Source organism: Lipophrys pholis, assembly GCF_963383615.2.
Source record: "Lipophrys pholis genome assembly, chromosome: 10".
In the NCBI taxonomy this organism is placed as follows: domain Eukaryota; kingdom Metazoa; phylum Chordata; class Actinopteri; order Blenniiformes; family Blenniidae; genus Lipophrys; species Lipophrys pholis.
This window is the reverse complement of record NC_137640.1, coordinates 28,259,509-28,277,680: the sequence shown is the minus strand read 5'-3', so window position 1 is coordinate 28,277,680 and position 18,172 is coordinate 28,259,509. Positions and strand designations below refer to the sequence as shown.

General features: G+C 41.9%; 1 protein-coding gene across 2 annotated transcripts; it reads left to right on the top strand.

Annotated features, from left to right (window-relative positions):
• The first annotated feature begins 539 nt into the window (after window positions 1–539).
• tbc1d23 (TBC1 domain family, member 23) lies at window positions 540–17,000 on the top strand. 2 transcript variants are annotated; one of them, XM_080473384.1, is made up of 19 exons: window positions 671–744; window positions 2,670–2,781; window positions 6,212–6,317; window positions 6,921–7,125; window positions 7,206–7,329; window positions 7,751–7,875; window positions 7,969–8,015; window positions 8,083–8,186; window positions 8,343–8,465; window positions 8,533–8,625; window positions 8,719–8,889; window positions 9,211–9,253; window positions 10,608–10,714; window positions 10,815–10,957; window positions 11,365–11,409; window positions 12,131–12,219; window positions 12,556–12,691; window positions 14,372–14,566; window positions 15,020–17,000. In XM_080473384.1, exons 1-19 carry the CDS (start codon window positions 704–706, stop codon window positions 15,102–15,104), a joined length of 2,094 nt encoding a protein of 697 aa, XP_080329510.1. In that variant the 5' UTR covers window positions 671–703; the 3' UTR covers window positions 15,105–17,000. The 2 variants fall into 2 exon arrangements, with proteins under 2 accessions (XP_080329511.1, XP_080329510.1); XM_080473385.1 differs by lacking the exon at window positions 11,365–11,409 and having other exon boundaries at window positions 540–744.
• The last annotated feature ends 1,172 nt before the right edge of the window (window positions 17,001–18,172 follow it).

Here is an 18,172-nt window from a genome sequence, read left to right as displayed (position 1 = left end):
ATCCTTCATTCCCGTTGACATCAGATTCTATAACTCCTCTTGTAAAAAATTGTATTTTCTGTTTATTCATCCATTCTGTGTTTATATGAGTCACTATAGTTATATTATACATTATATATTGATTATTAACATAATCACTTATGTACTTTTTTTTCTTGTTTTATTTGATAATCAACTTTCGTTTCTATTGATTCCGTGTGGGGAAAATCCTCAATGGATTAATATAAAATATTCTATTCAAAAGGTAGTTTGTCACATGACGTAATGCCACTGTTGTACATTAAGTGGCAGTCGTGAGTATTATCCAGTTTGACAGAAGACAGATTTTGCAGTTTGTATTAAAGTTAGTTGGTAAAACCAAGAGCTTCAGTCTCTGTTGTGTGAACTCTACAATCTAAGAACTTATAATTGAGGAAAGATGTCGGATGTGGCTGCGGCTAGCTGGGTAGCATGCTAACTTGTGAACCCACAACTTATGAAGAAGAACAATGGAGTGACGTCACGCCTGGTATTTTGAGGACTCGAGGTTTTTAAAGATCACACGTGATGCGGCCGAGACGATAGAAATCTAAAAAAAAAAAAAAAAAAAAAAAACACAAGAAACGTGAGGGACACTCCCATCTGTCGTATTTATTGCGGGCACGTTGCGCGACAGTTCAGCCCCGTTTACGGCTTTTGACGTGTCTCCGTCAGCAGAGCAGACATGGCGGACGCCGCGGAGGAAGACGCTCTTCAGGGCAGCCGGTGAGTCGCTCCGTTCCAGCGTTTTCACACACGATGGCTCGACTGTCACGCGGTGGCGGCGTCTCCGGGTTGCGGGCCTCCGTGTAGAGAGACTCGGGACGGGTTTGCGTGGGTCGTCGCGCGGCTCTGCGAGGACTTTAGCGCGCGGGTCCATTTTGATAACGTTACCGCTCGGCAGCTAGCGAGCTAACGCTCCGCTGCCCGGTGGGACAACCGACGGATAAAAACAGTCCGAGTGCAGCGCGGTGGAGACACGTCAGCTCCACCGAGTCGCTTTGCGTATCTTTTATCGCTCGGAGACGTTAGTGGACGAACTGGCCAGTCGGTGAGCTGATCTCCAGCCTCACCGCCGCCTTGCATTGATTCCTGCTGCTTCCCTTTAACGACACCGAACCTCACGCCATTGTTACTGTCAAAACAATTCAAAGATAATATCTGCTGTAGACTCTAACCACTGGCAAACAGCGTTTCCTCAGTCCATAGGTGTTTAGAGATGTCATCGACATGGGAAATCACCTGTTAGGTGGTTTAATTCACTAAAAACATCCAAAGAAAATCTCCGCGAGGCCCTAAGTGCAATAAGTTGATTATTGCAATCTCGCAACTCGAGAACTTCATCTATTATTAATAAACAATTTCGCCATGTCACTTTGTGTTCATGATTTAATCAAACCATTTATCCATTTGACTTTACATTCGGGTGAAAATATATTTGATAATTGAGGTGATTCTAATGTTTCATATCTTCAATCAAACTTAATGATATATTAGGTTGATCTACCCTTCCTGTTATTGTTTCATTATTTACTTAACGTGAGGATTTCTCAATTGATTAGAGATTGTTTGTATATTCCGAAAATAATAAATACACTTTTTTTTTTCCACTTAGTTTTGATTGCAAAATCTTTCCAGGAGAACTCGGGGAAGGTACAGCACAAGAACATTAAAATAGGCGCTTGTATCATCATTTTCCAAAATGAGAATCGGTGGTTGTTCTACATTCACATCAGCTTTTAACAAATAAAATGATTTGATACATAAACAAAGTTAAATCCAGCAGGAAAGTGCAAGTTCAAACAGTGTTTGTGGGCGATGAGGAGGAAAGCCACCAACCACTTCCTTATCCTCACAAATATTCTTTCCATCTTGTCCACCTTGTGATGTAAATATCCTTCCCTAATCTCAAGAGGAAGGTTAGTTTTTCAACTCATGAATCTCTTTGGCAATTTTATATCCAGTTATCCACTGAAGGAGGGTTTGTTTGTAACCATTTACGAGTAATTGCCCCCCTACACCGCTGCTCGGTGCCTCCGGTCAGCTGATCAGCTTCTTCTGGAGGTACCGAGGTCCAAACGGAAGCTCAGAGGGGATAGAACCTTTTCTGTTGCAGCCCCTCTGTTGTGGAATGAGCTACCACTGCCCGTCAGACAGTCCCCCTCACTGTCCACTTTTAAAACTAAATCTTAAGACCCATTTTTATTCCCTGGCTTTTAACCATGTTTGCGACTCTGTGCTTGGTTTTATTGTTGTCAATCTTATTGTTTCTGTTTTACTGTATTTTGCTGTTTTTACTCTTCTATTTTGTTTATTATCTGAAGCACTTTGGCTTCAGCCACAGCTGTTTTAAAGTGCTCTATAAATAAAGGCGACTTGAGTTGACTTGACTTAAGACGCATAACTAAACCTTTCAACCAAAATCAAAAGTCAGGTTCTTAAAACGATAATTGGTTTAAATGTGTACAAAATGTGGACGTCGTCTCTGTTATATTGGTCTATTACGTCAACAAGTTAGAATATTATGATAAAAATGTTTAATGTGAATCTGCACATACAAACTAATGAGAAAAGGCTGATAGTTTGTGTGTTGATAATGAAGAACTGCCTTTAGGGAGTAACAAATGTGCGACTGTGTCCCTGCTTTTTAGGGACCAGGACTTCACTGACGCTCTGGACTCTGGAGGGTCAGACATGGAATTGGAAAGGGGTATTATTCACGTCCAGGAGCAATCGGCTCAACACAGGGCCAAGATGTGGAAGGTGAGGAGCATCTCTATGCTTGTTTCAGTTGTTTAACCATCAAAAAATGTTGGTGATTAAATATACAATAATGGGAATATGTTTGTTTGAATGGATACCAGAAATAGCCTATTGTCGACGTGTACCAAAGTCAACAAACGGGAAAGACCAGCATCGTAAATGACGTAATAAACATGAATTTGGCCTGACACTCCCACAGTCAGGTCTCCGTCTGGAAATGACTGTGTCTCGTTTCACTCTTCAAGTATGTGATCGAATGCGAGGAGGATCATTTGGCCGATTCTCAAACATGTCGGCATTTCTTTTTGTTGCTTGGTGCCATGCTGCTCTTGGCTTCACATGTAAAACATTTTGTATGAGAAAAAGGATATTAAGAACTTCACTGTCTGTTAAGTTGGTGTGATTTAAACATTTGATTAGTTGGTCCTAATCTTTTGAAAGATTGTTCCAGGACAGATTGAGTTCAGACAATCTAATCCTACTTCTTATATTTGAGAACTTCTACAGTGACGTGGAAGTAGGAGGCCTTTTGGATCTGGTTGCAAAGGAGACCTCTGACACAGCAGGCAGGTTTTAGTAAGCTAAAAGGGCCGTAGCAAAGTATAATTTTTGAGGAATTTGTAGAAGCTGTACAGAGTGACTTTCAGTCAGCCTGATAAGAGTGGCTCACAAGAGGTTGGAGGGCTCTTGTGTGTCAGCAATGGGCATCCTCTGGCCTAAAGGAGGATGTTACTGGGGTTGGTGAGAGCACTGTGTGAGGATCTCCTGAACATGTGTCGCTGGAGCGCACAGCCATTTTCCTGGTGCAAGTCATCAGGGTAGTAAAAATGTTTCTTGATGGAAAGGAATTGGGCGTAGATAAGTCTCTCAATGCTTCAAGTCCCGTTTGTTGTCGGACTGTCTTGGTTGCCAGGCCTGTGCAGTATTGCATGGATCGAGGGGACAGTATTTTTGGACTGGCAAATCTGAGTCAAATCACCCTGTTTAATAAAAAAAAAAAAGTACTAGAGTTTGTACAAACTATTAAGGCATCACACTCCTCCCAGGAAATTACTGGAAAGGAGACTGGCCGATAGTCGAACCTCGGATTGAGAATTAAAATGGAGACCAGTTGTTCATGCTCTCAGTTTGACAATCCAGTCGACATGTCTTTTGTGTACAACTGTCCTGTGAGATGATTGTGGGAGGAGTTTCAGTGATATGGGACATGGGGACTGCTGCTGTCAGCTTCCTTATATTCAGCATCAAGTCAGATCTGTCCAAGGCAGTTGTTGGTTTCTGCCATTGTCGTGCTTTGTCTCTTCTTCAGTTTGTAATCTTCATGGATGGCCGTTGAGGCACAGTGCGGTCAGGAGAGCCTCATGTGGGGCAGTTGTGGAGATCATCTCTTTTTTTGTTGACAGCATTATCCTCTTGGACCGACACATGAAGGCCTCCAGCATGCAATGCAATGGTTCACAGCCCAGTACCAAGCCGTTGTAATGCTGATGAGCACCACTGTTCTCTCCAGGTATTATCCTGGGGAATGATTTCTCTGTTGAATTAAACTAAATTCAGACATTAACTAGACTTGTGTAAACAAAGAATAATCTAACAAAACAGTGCCATTTTAGTACAATTTGTAGTAAGTGTTTGAAACACTCTGAAAATATTGTGTAATAAGAGCCTTTTGACACCTTTAATCACAACCTGTAACAACCATATTGGATTTTAAATACAGTTTAAGCATGAGGCGCTTTGCACGATACAGTCCAGCGAGTCATTGAAGCCTTTCCCTTCAAAGTGAAGTGGAAGCTGATCTTGCTGGGTCATTGTTGTGGCGCGTTTATCATTGTGGGCAGCTGTGGTTCACTTGGTAGGCCGGTTCTTTTCCTAATCATCAGCCTGTGGGTTTGTTCCCGCATCTATATGTTGAAGTGTCCTGGAGCAAATTGTCATTGGTGTGTGAATGGATGACTCTGAGTGGAAAGTGCTTTGAGGTGCTCTATATAAGAGAAGTCATTTACCTTCATCCTCACACTGGGTGGGAGTAGACCTTATCGGGGTAAACGATGCTAAATTGTTAGTTCAGCACTGCCATCGGTGCGTCCAGGTCATTTTCCAAATGTTCAGGTTGAATGTGATTCTGAAGTGGATCAATTTAATCGCAAATCTTAACATGTAGATGCTACCTCGTTTTTATTTTCTGGATGAAAGTATTTCCAATCTGGACTGACTTTAGGAGAGGACATCACCTGATTTCCCACCACGCTGTTTCAACACTGTCCTAATGACAACCGACTGGCGCAGGCAGTGGACTGCTGCCTTGCGGGGCTGCAGCCCTGATTAGTGGCAAGTGGCTGCATGATGGCGGAACCGGCCTTTAACTGACAAGTTGGGTGTATCTCTAGTTCCCTCTTGAGAGAAGATGGCTTGTCCTCTCCAAGTCGTGGGGAGAACCTTCCCCGGGTGGAATTTAGGTTTCTCCTACAAGTCATAAGTGATTGGCGGCGGCATCACTAGATCAGCCCCACAGATTCAGATAGAAAGCTGCAGTAATGTCCTGACTGCACTGGACTGCAGGACTAAGCTCTCTGTTCGCTCTACATCCCAACCCTCACCTGGCATCGGAAATGTTTTTTTCTCCACTGGGCGGTCGTGTTCACTCTTCATGACGGCGACGAGTTCAACCATCCAGGAGAGACTTGAACTTCTACTCCTCCACATTGGAGACAGTCTGGGTGTCTGATCAGGATGCCTCTTGGTCACTGCCCATTAGTGATTTACCATCACATCGGGATGAGGTCCAGGACCCACTGGATTAACAAGATCACTGGTTTGGTGTGGAAACAGCTTGAGCAGGAGGAAGGAACAGGGCTGTCTGGGTTTCTTTGTTCTCCGTACTTCCCCTGCAACATCATGTGGCCTGTGAAAGGAGGCTAGATTATTACATCATTTAATTAATTTCTATAAGGCAGATAACGGCTGCGAGGAAAGTGATGGGCCACAGGTTTATTGATTCAGATTGCCATAGAAGACTGCTTATAGGTGTCCAAATGATTGAAATTGTAGGAAACAGAGTAACTGGCATCTTGCAGATATATTTAGAATTTTAAATTATTGGAAAAGTCTGCAAAAAGTATTATTGACTTCTTGTCTGGAAAGACTTTCCTTCACACGGTTCTTTCCAAAATAACTTATTTGTGGCTCACCATCAGATGTTCTCTGGTGTTTATATTTCTGTAGGTAGCGAACACTACATTATCTGACTGATAGGTTTTGTTGTCTATAATAATTCTCAATGTAGTTTTTGTCTAAGTAATTTCTGGTATGGCTTTGACTCGTTCACAGATAGATTTGAATGACGCGCCGCTTTCAAACCAGACCCGTTGTATTTTCTGTTCAGTCAGTAGCTCCAGATTAACAGTGAGTGTTTGTTTTGTGTTGTCAGATTGCTCTAAATGTCTCTGGAAAAGGAGACAGCCTGTCTCCCTGGGACGGTGTCCTGGATTTACCTGAACAGACGCTCATTCACACCCGGAGTCAGCAGCTGATTGGTAAGTAAATAACTGTTCTGCTGAATAGTTTCACAATTTGAGATATTCTGAAACAAAAGGACAAATCGCATGCCGTGAACAGAGAAATGATCTGAATCAGAAAGATTTTATTCCCGGGTACTATAAAAATGTACATTTCCACAGTGTGAGGAAAAAGAAAATGTAATCTATGGTTAGACGTATTGACGTTTTCCTTTTCTTCTGAGAAGTATCAAGTATCATTGAACCAGGCTTACAGCTTACATGAAATAAGTTGACATTATTAAAACTCTTGTATTGAGGTGATGTTAGGTGGATAATCAGTTAAAAGACGGCATAAATGTGATCAGAGCAACAAAGACTGTGTGGTGAAGCAAGTTGTTGCCTCAGTGTTTCCAGAAAAGATGGAAGACTGGTGACGTTTAGTGTTCAAGGTTTTAGAGGAAGAAACGTCTTTCATCAGTATGCTTTAATAACCACGTAGGAAGTCGCTTGAAATGGAAAATTCCTGTCTTCCTGTCTTCCTGTCTTCCTTGCTTCCTGTTTTTCCTTTTTGTTTCTTTTTTGTGCTGTGTGACTTTATGGAAAACGGTTGCTGACATCCTTCCTCTTTCCCATGTGCAGATCAGCTGGGAGTATCGGCCGATGAGAGGAGTGACATGGTGTCCGATGTCGAGTCGGTCATCACGTTCTACTGCAAGTCGCGCAACATCACCTTCACCCCGGACCTCAGCTGGCCTCACCTGCTCAAACCTTTACTGGGGCTCCAGCTGCCTCGCAGCGACCTCTACAACTGCTTCTATGCTATCATGAACAAATACATCCCCAGGTGCATCATCTCAATGTGACCGTCACTTTTCATCTCTCTTGTGCAAACATTGTCTTTATGTCTTAACGCTTCCTTTCCAGGGACTGTGTGGCGAAGGGCCGACCGTTCCACCTGTACAGACTGCTGCTGCAGTATCATGAGCCAGAGCTCTGCTCCTTCTTGGACACCAAAAAGATAACGCCCGACTCCTACGCAATCGACTGGGTGCGTTGGCTTTAAAACAGGAAACACAAACAGTCAACAGTCACATTTTTACATGATTTTTTGTTTTGTACAATATTTCAAATTTTGGCGATTTTATTTTAGAACCACACTTGCACACATGAATAGATGATAAAGTCAGACTTCAGACACCTGTGAACATAAAACTCAGCTTGGACCAGGTTCAATTGAGCGAATAAGACAAACTAACTGAAGGGTTTCATAAACCGCCACTGGATGTTGAAAAAGGATTGAAAATCATCAAAGCCTCTTTGTGGAGTTATCAGAAAATAAAAAATCTTCAAATGACCATCACATCTTTCGTAATGCAGAGATCATGATCATCTTCACCAAATTTAAAGCCTACCTTCTAAAAACAGCATTTTGCATGTGCCCATGTGTGACCTGTGTCTTTTCTTCACAGCTGGGCAGCCTGTTTTCAAGTCACTGCCTTCCTGATGTGACACAGGCCTTGTGGGACTCGTACCTCCCGCAGGCTGACCCCTTCCTCATCTTCTTTCTCATGCTCATCATCCTCGTCAATGCCAAGTAATCACACTACTGTCCACACAACATGTGTTTATCTTTTTATTTTGCTTATTCTTGAAGTTTTTGACTTTTAATTGTTTTATTGATTCTTAGAGAGTCCATCCTCACACAAGAAGGGGACAGCAGAGAAGACATAATCAGTAAGTTTACCTGCCTGACATCGTGTTTGTTGAAAACTTGGATTTGACTGGCCGCTCTTTTTTGCAGAAATGCTGCAAACGTCTCCTTCTCTTCTCGAATCTGAGGACATTGAAGATTTGTTTTCATTAGCCCAGTATTACCAGAGCAAAACCCCTCTGTCGCTCAGGAAGGTACAACGCCACAAATGAAGTTTCCTGTGCTTTGTCCACATGGAGTCGTCAGACTCGTTTGCTGTTGTGAAAGCTTCCAGTGAGAAAAGCCAGCTTCACAATAGAGCTCCCTGTTTAATCACCATTGTTGTATGTTTGCTTTCTCTGCTGCGACAGATGAATCAGAATCTGTTTGGGAGCAGCCTTTTGGCTCTTAAAGAGGAGGACATGGACCTGAGTCAGGCGCTGTGCCTCCCAGTGTCTGTCCCCGAAATCCTGCAAGCCAACCAGCTACAGCAGGCAAGTTTTGCTCATCGTGGGAGTCTACCTGAGATGATGCGTCATCTGATCAGAGCTTCTCTTTCAGGATGGGGTGCGTTTCTTTGTGGTGGATTGTCGTCCTGCTGAGCAGTACAACGCCGGTCACTTGTCCACAGCATTTCATCTGGACTCCGATCTGGTGAGAGGGACCGACATCAGATGGTCTCCATGGGGATGAGTTCGGAATGTATTGCTGTAATGAATAAACATAAATGTACGGTTCCACTGACAGATGCTGCAGAACCCTTCAGAATTTGCCCTCTCTGTGAAATCCCTCCTGGAAGCACAGAAGCAGTCTTTAGAGTCGGGCTCCATCGCCAGCGGAGAACACCTGTGCTTCATGGGCAGTGGGAGAGAAGAGGAAGACATGTACATGAACATGGTGTTGGCGCATTTCCTACAGGTGAGCATGTGGACGGTGTTGTGGATCAGCACAGGTTTTAACATCCAAAATGCTGTAAATATCAAATCAGTATTGGTAGATTTGATATGCAGGAGTGCAAATATAAAAAAAACAAGTTGTCAGTGATGAGAAGCTGTGGCAGCTAAAGTCGATTTCTTTTCATTTGTATGACAATCAAACCATTTGCCCATTCTCTCTGAATCATCTTATTTTGATGAAATCCAGGTGGAGAGAACATGATGGGAGCTTGTTTGTGTTCTAAACTGATACTCATTGTAATCTACCATTTATTTTTGGCTCATCAAGATCTTTCTGTTTCAGAAAAACAAGGAATATGTCAGCATCGCAAAAGGGGGTTTCATGGGTATGTATTTCCATATATGTTTACATGTGTGATGAGTCTGTTTGTGTTGATGTGAGTAAATTCAATGTTTCATCATGAGAAGTATTCTACACTTTAACAGGGACTTCAAAATACCATATGTCTTCAGAAAGGAATTTCAAAAATGGTAGTCAAGTCAAAGAATACAGAAGATTCTCATAGTTTTCCTTAAAAAGCATTTGAATGTACAGTCCCTCCAAAAGTATTGGAACGGCAAGATCAATTCCTTTTGTTTTTGTTGTGATCTGAAACCCAAAAATCTTCAGTATACAACATGAATGAGACAAAAGTTCAGAATTCCAGCTTTTATTTCATGGTATCTAGATGTGTTATACAACTCAGGACAGAGCCCTTTTGTTTGAACCCACCCACTTTTCAAGTGAGCAAAAGTATTGGAACAGACATTATTAAATTAAAGTGAATAACATTTAATATTTGGTGGCATAACCCTAACTTGCAATAACTATCAAGCCTGTGACCCATTTGCTTCACCAGACTGTTGCATTTTACATTTGAAATGCTTTTCCAGGCCTTTACTGCAGCCTCTTTCAGTTCTTGTTTGCTTCTGCCTTCAGTCTCCTCTTCAGGAGGTACAATGTTCTATTGGGTTAAGCACGATCTAATAATTAAGCAATCAATCTAAAAGGCAACGCCTGAGCAACTACAAACACCCATCAGTCACATGTTCCAATACTTTTGCACACTTTAAAAGTGGATGGGTTCAAACAAAAGGGGCTCTGTCCTGAGTTGTTTAACACATCTAGATGTAAATACCATGAAATAAAAGCTGGAATTCTGAACTTTTGTCTCATATTCATGTTTTGATCTGAAACCCAAATGTCAAAGGAATTGACCTTGTCATTCCAGTACTTTAGGAGGGGACTGTATTACCTAGAGCAGTTTAAAGTATGATGTCCTCGAGAGCTTCTGGGGGGGGGGTCATTTATCATTCCATACAATAATTGAAGAAATCCCTTTAAAGAGAAAGAAGTAAAAGTTAAAACCTACTAAACACATTTTTAGAACTGAATTTATTGTAAGTGTAATGGAGGCCAATTAAATTTTGATGCTGCGAAAAACCAGAACCAACAGTTACAGACTTATCTTAACGCATATTTCAAATTGTAAACCTTTAACTACAACCAGAAGCGTTTAGCTTTGGTGTGATTAGATGGCACTTTGAATCTTTTTCTCAGCAGGCTTCTTCATTTTAGAGCCATCAAACCATTTGAATTCAATAAAATCCATAAATAAAACCTTGAGCTGCTGAAATTACATGACATTTCCTTCTTAAGACACAACGGCAGTGCAGATAGGACATTTGTTGTGATTGCAGCCCTCCAGCAGCATCTGGTGGACATGAACATCGAGGGACTTGATTCTTCATACGTCCACTGGATCGTCAGCACGTCGGGATCACACAGCAGTTTGTGCTCAGCTGACGTAAGCAATCAGATTTGAACCGCCTCAAGAGCTTAATCAAGGCCAAATGCCATAGATTTTATCCTTCCTCAAACCGTCTGCTGTTTTTCTGACCACACAGGGAGAGTCTCTGACGAGCCCTGGAGACGGCAAAGGTGTTAAGTCCCTGGTCAACAAAATGACCTTTGCTCTGAAGTCCAAGTCGGTCAACGTCAAGGAGAAGATGATCAGCTTCATCGAGAATACCTCCACCCCTGTAGACAGGTGGGTGCTTGGTTTCTTTCCTTTCTTCAAGTCCGCAGTACCATATAGTCTTTAATTTGTTTATTCTTTTAGTTTTAACTTTGTTTTGCGAATTATAAATGTTTTTGAAGCCACAGTTCCACGTGCCAGGGGTTAATCAGTGATGACTAATAAAACACTAAAAATAATCCGTTCTACCAAATCAGTTGATGAGGAAGAAAAGTTACTTTATCTGTTCTTTTTTTTGAAAGCTTGAGGATTTTTCTCCCTTCACAGATAAATTAGAGCAGACGGTGTGATAATGGTCTTTCACAGTATCTGGATGATTAAAGCAGGATCATCTGGTCGTGCTGATTAACTGAACATGTTTCAGAGGCTTTGTTGTAATTTAACTTAAAAAAAGTCGCTTGTGCCTTATCCCACACTAGAATATCTTTCAATCTGCCCTGGCCAGAGAAGGCGATTCCAGATCGGTAAGAGCTCCCAAACATCAGGCTGTTTGTCCCAGGCATGCCAGGTTGGCTGTAAACCCACACTGGTCCCCGAGGTTGTAGAGTCTTCGGTCACATCAACGCATGCTTAGTGCCCACATCTCTGCCTACACCACTCTCATTTACTGGCTCCACATGTCATTATGCTCCACGAGGAGACTGTCCCGGGTCATGTGTCTTCTATAGATCTTTATAGTTCATGCTTTCACTAACAACACTCAGCTGCTTTTGCTCTGTCGGAGTTGCTGCAACCTTTTTAGGACGTCATCCTTGCATCTCCAACGCACCAAGGCCTAGTCTGAGTAACTGAGGGCAAAACTCGACTTCACCTCTGTTTGCTTTGAGATGCATCAAAGTCTGTCTCCATTTCATTGTTATCCTTTTAGATGATAGTCGGGGCTATCCGAATCCAAACAGCGCTATAACTGCCTTAAGATAGCCCCGAATATCATAAAGTTTCTGGGCTCTAACATCTAATACCAACTACAAAAGTGCTTTTTAACCTTTTCCTTTTATAGCTAACAGCATAACCTGTGGCAGTAGGTCAGTGGTTTCTACAGCAGGCTGGAGGTTTTCATACCATGGCTATACGTGTGCTGTAATGTGTATTTGTTTGGTTTCATCACAGGTATCGACATACTTTCACAGCCTTCAGTCTGTGTTCAGTGAAGGTCTAACCTGCTTCTTTGTTTTCTGTGAGCAGGCATGTGAGCAGCAGTGACCGTGTGGGCAAACCTTACCGTGGGGTGAAGCCTGTTTTCAGCATCGGTGACGAGGAAGAGTACGATACAGGTGAAAGCTGAAGAAAAACCTCTGGGGTTGGAAATTGAGATGGTGTTAAAACCTGTTGTTTTAATCGGTCTTCCTTTCACTTCTTTCTCTTGTAAAAACATGACATGACCTGAGTTTTGGCCAACCATAATGTTTAATGCCATAATCAGCTCAACATAGAGGAGTTAGTGAGACTGGTGTCAAATTACAAGTGGTGCACATGGCAGTTTCACCACCTCCACTATGAAAAGCTCTCAAAGTGAGCTTCCATTGTTTGAACACCCTCAACTGACATGTAACTAAATAGGAAATATGATGGTTTTATTTTTAAAATCCCGCTGTCCTCTGTCTCGCCAGATGAGATCGACAGCTCGTCCATGTCAGACGATGACCGGAAGGAGATTGTCAACATTCAGACCTGGATAAACAAACCAGATGTAAAACATCACATTCCATGTAATGAGGTGAAAGAAACGGGCCACATGTTCCCCAGGTGAGTTTGAAAATGTCATAAACATACCCAGGATCTCTTTCTGTTTCCTGGGTTGACTTACCCAGATATGCGCGATCCTGATAACCGTTACTACGAAGCAGGTTATCAACTCGCTGGTTCAACCCAGAGGTTTCCCATCAGGATCAGTGCACGTTCACATGAAAGGGGCGGAGTCTGCAGCGTCTGACCAATCACACACAGGGAGAAACTCTGCAGAGCAGATTACAGATTACTGAAGGATCAATAATTCTCTGTGAATATGAAGAATTAAAACTCATCCAGCCAAAGCCAGAACAGTCCTGGCTTGTTAGTGCGTGACTTAGTGAGATTATATGATATTAATTTATCTGTGATATAAACAGACGGCACTGTGATCACTGTTTCACTTTATAACGGCCGAAACGTGTCGGGCTGAACTTCCTCACTGCTCTTCTATCAGTTTATATTTTACCTCCAGTTGTTTTGAGGCTGAGTTTCTCTTGTGTTTTGTGTTGGAATATTAATTCACCACAGTGACGAGACGAGTAGTTCTGCGTTCCATAAATTCACGTTTCTGCAGTTCTGTCAGGTGTGATCATTAACCTCATTATTCCAGATCAACCCTCGTGGAGATAAACAGACCTGGAACAAGTCAAGAATAAAAACATCCTTCAGAGCCTCAGTGACCAGGATTTATTTTATTATGTCAAAAGATCTCTAAATTAGTTTCTCCTCTCAGATTAGCTGCAGCTCAGCGCTATAGCTGCGCACTGATCACCATCATTTACGAATGGACGGGTCATTGTCAAAGAGTTCTGATTGGTCAGGAGGCGGAGCTCTGACCTCTCATCGAGAACGTATCCTGCTCCGGAGCAGGTTAGACATTCAGAGCAAGATACCGGGGAGATTAATGAGGTGAGAGTCGTAGTAAAGGGTTAATCCTGAAGTTCCCTTGATAAGAGAAAATCCAGAGTCGTAGTTAAGGCCTCCATTTATAGCTTGTGCTACCGTTTCTCCAATGACACCTGATGTTGTGGATGTTTGTGTTCATATTGGATGATTAGTGTGGCATGTATGTAAGGGTGACCAAGGCCCTGTATCCACAACAACCTTTATAAGTGAAAACAAAACTTTTATTGTGTTCTGTGTCTTTACACAACAACGGAGCTCGGAGCCACTGAAAACCCAACCTTTTGAAAATGGCTCCCAACAGGAACTTTTTGTTTTGACAACGCTTGGGCTCCGTCTCCATGTAGGAAGGTGGAATTGCTTGTGCTGTGTATGCACACCACGCCCGTACTAAATTGTTCTTCTGCACATGCTCAGTAGAGACAATCAGAACAAGGCTGTGTCATGACTCAGTCCATATTCTCCTGGAACTTGGTAGTTTTATTTTGACAGTCACTGTAATAACAATCCGACATGGTCGTCTGTCCACTAGACTGTCTGCGTTCTCCCACTGTTATGTTCATAGCGTGTTGTTCTCTGCTGCTTGTGTATTTAGTTTTATCACAATCCACTTGTGACCAAACATGAAAACTACAATGTTCTCAGTGTTTCTGCATTGCTGTGTAAACATACATTGTTTTCAAATCATTGTGGAAACGGCGCCTCACACCCACACTCCCTACAAATCAATAGACAAAGAAGTGTTGCATTGATTTCACAATCTTTAAACCTGACCTCTGACCCTGTTTGCAGTCACTTGCTGATCACAGCGACTCACATGTACTGCCTGAGGGAGATCGCATCGAGGAAAGGCTTCGCCTACATACAGTCCAGACAGGCGCTGAACTCGGTGGTGAAGATCACATCCAAAAAGAAGCACCCAGAGCTCATCACTTTCAAGTTTGGAAGCAACAATTCAGCTGGAGTGGAGATCTCAGCAGTTGAGAGGTGATTTTTTTTCCATTGAAATTGAAAGCTGGTGATGATTTATGCTTTACAAGTGTGTCCTCTCAATCGTACACTTATATTTACGACAACAGTCACTTCTTGGTGTACCTCAATGTTCAGTAGCAAGATTGAAATAAGGTCACCACAACAGAATAAGAAATCTCATTTCCAGTGCAGTGATTAAATATATACAGCTTTAAAAACACACATGTTGGTCTTCTTATGGTAATAAGGGAAACTGTTGAACAAATATGCCACAGTCCAACAGAATCCATCAGTTCCACATGAGCAGCTGATTGATCTTCCACAGGTTAAATGACAGTAAATATGGTGTAAAACAAGATTTCTTGCATCCTAACATGGGTGCTGCACTTGCAACTCTCCCGGTCTCTTCAGCAGAGGTTCAGTAGGTGTGTGGTTCTAAGCTGCCGTGTTCTTTCTGTCCTCTCTCAGATATTTGATACCCGACGCAGGCGATGCCACCAAGGTCATCAAGCAGCAGATCATGAAAGTCCTAGATGCTCTGGAGAGCTCGTAAACAAAGATGGTGGACTCACCGTGGGAAACCGTGACACCCGACCGCCTGCAACACAAACTGTAACCAGAGTCTCTGCCAAGACTGAAACCTCGTCCCGCTCTCCCATCGAGTGTCGTCCTGCTGGACTGATCCCAGTGCAGCGCTGACTGAGGAGCCCCGCGGACCGGCGGGCAGAACCGCTGACTGCAGACCTGTGGGACGGGCTGCATTTGATTCATATACTTAGGTGCTCTGCAGTCATCCAACTATTCTCTCACACTTAAAGATATATTGGTTGTAGTGTTTGGTTTCTTTATCGTTTGTAAACGCATGGGAGTGTCACTGCGGTGCAGCTCCGCCTCTCAAGGTTCCTCTCTCTGGCCTTAACGTAGTGCGCCGGCCGACCAGCAGCTGATTCACACGACTGACCTCTTTCTTTGGACTCCAGCGTCTCAGTTGTGGCTCATTGGTTTTGAGGTTAGCAGTATTGCGTTTCTCTAAAGTAGATTTCCATCGATCTAGTCAGGAAGTGAAAGTGAGTTGGCCAGCAGGCTCAGACGTGAAAATGCACATCCCAAAAACAAGGCGGGAAAATTTAAAAAGCAGTGCTGGCACACGAGGCAGGTTTCCTACTGCAAACAACTGTTTTTGATAACTTCTTTTTACAGCAGGCAGCCTTAAATAGGATTCATTTGAGGGTCTTTTAAAGATATGTAATGTAAATATTGTGTAAACTGCTCAATATCGGCACAGACCTTTTGGAAAGTCCTTTTAAACGCATATCCTTATGGCGAGAATATGCAGGAAAGCTTGGCGTGGTTTCTGAGCCGGTTCACACGGGTTTCAGTCTCCCTTCCTTTCTGAGTTGAAGCCTTTCAGTGTTTCTGCGGGATAATTTATTCAGTGCTTTTACACGAGTTTAACCTCTCACAGCAGGCTGATGTAGCTCTCCGAAAGATTCATCCACAGCCCCTCTGGACCACGTTAGGATTACAACGGAGGTTCAGTGATTGTAGTGAGCAGGAGCCTGAGCGCTTCAGTTCCTTCTCATCCTGCTCAGATCCAGTGTGTGAATGAGCTTTCTCACGTAACTAAAGAGGAGCCCAGGAAGCTAATGGCGACACAGATGGAAAAGACTGCTGTAACAAGGACTGTGTGCTTTGCACTTTGAAGCGCTGCATGGATAGGAATGGAAAGAATTTGCTTAGAGGAAAACGTACTATATATCTGTTTTTGAATCTGTCTCTCGTCAATTGTAGTCATTGAAACTGAGCATCTTTCGTTTGCTTGCCACTATTGCCTTTGGCCTCATGCCTGTGATGTGTGATATTGGCACCAGCAGTGGCAACATATCACGGTACCCTGCTGCTTCTCTTAGAATCTCAAACTCTGCTTTGGACTTCTTCTTCTTCTTTTTTTTTTTTCTTTCTTTTCCTTGCTTTGTTCTTGGCTCCTCGTTTGTTTGTGTTGAAGTTTAGGTGTGTCTGCAGACTTGGATTAAAGCATCAAAAGCCTCTGTTGTGACGGCTGCAGTCCAGAGAGTTGATCCCTGTTCATCTTCAAAAGTTACATAAAGATTCATTATCTTGACGTGATGCACATTTGAAAAAAATTGATCAGAAAAACCAAAACTTGAATGAAAGGCTGTAAATTTGGTCTTTTTTCACTCCAGTCTGTTCCAAGCATTCCTGTGTAATCCATGCAGCGTGTTGTAATTAGTAATTTTGTGAGGGTTTTTTTCAGTATTCTTGTTGACCAGAAGACCGTTGACTCTTTACGTGACTTTACCATCGCTGGCAGAGGATGTCAACCACTAGTCTAACATGCAACATGTCTCAAGTGTAATTTGCACCTTACTGTACTGCTATTATTTTCCAAGCATTTCTGTTTTTAATAAATGGAGATTATTGAACTGCATCTGTGGACATACTGTTTTGACATGTACCTCATGTTTCTTGACTTGGAATGGAGTACAGAGATGCAAGGCAGGGAGAAAACTTTTACTGCTAATTTTGAGAAAAGCAAATGTTGGTTCTAATCCTGTTAAGCTGAAGAAGAATAAAGATTAACACATAGTGATATGGCGCAAAGTAATTTTGTCTCACCCAGAATGTTAAACTTGTATTATTAGCAGGTTTGTGAACAATTACTATAGCTATTAAGATGTTTTCTAAAAGGGAAATTTAAACAAATAAACAGAGCACCATGACATAAGTCAGGATAATATATCAGGAAATTGCATTAAACAATTTACCAGATTTATTTTTTTTATGTTTCTATAAATTATGCAACAAAAACTCAATTGCAGAGGCTTGTATATTAGACAAACGCGTGAGACATTTTATTATTCTATTTTTATATTCTGTGTGAGCCACGCAGTTTAAGAATTTTTCTTTGGGATTGGAGAAGTATTTTCTATTCTAAATAAGATTTTAAACAACCTAATGTGCGAGCGGTCACTCATAAGTAAACACATTTAATAGTCTTTTAAATGAGTAAATCCATGACAAAAAATATATAACATTTAGTACAACTCTGGGCAAGATTGAAGCATCACAGTGTCATAAAGAAACTATTTTGAATTGAAAAGCTTAACTAGTCAAATATCAAAGCGTAAATCTCTGAAGCACAGATATTAGGACTGTTAATTTACAAGAAAAACATGTCTCAGTTTTTGGGGACTAAACAAAAACAAAATGTCTAATTTGTAATAAATGTCCAGTTTACAAATGTAGAAAAACATACGTACTTTTACTACTTTTAGTTTAGTACTTTTAGTACTCTGAGACAAACGTTCTCAAAAGGTAGTATTGAGAACCGAGAACCGAGCCTCGAACACAATTTCGTACCAGGACATCAAGTAAAAACGTGTAATGGTACAATAAACTAAACTAAATACATCTTATGCACATTCAAGAACAAAACACTTATTTTAATTGATTTTTTAATCAGTTTCAGTGTTTGTTCACTGTAAAATATTAACATAATTATGAGAGTCAAACGTAATTTCCTGTTTGTGAAGCGGAGTTCTTTACCTTCAAAATAAACGCTCTCAACTTTACATGGGTGCACGAATGTGTCTAAAAGTT

What these genes read in the sequence shown, in the direction of transcription:
- tbc1d23 (XM_080473384.1), top strand. Translation starts at nt 704, where the DNA reads ATGGCGGACGCCGCGGAGGAAGACGCTCTTCAGGGCAGCCG. An exon ending in CAGCAGAGAAGACATAATCA is followed by an intron (nt 8,016 to 8,082) that starts GTAAGTTTACCT and finishes TCTTTTTTGCAG; the next exon opens with AAATGCTGCAAACGTCTCCT. An exon ending in GAGAAGGCGATTCCAGATCG is followed by an intron (nt 11,410 to 12,130) that starts GTAAGAGCTCCC and finishes TTCTGTGAGCAG; the next exon opens with GCATGTGAGCAGCAGTGACC.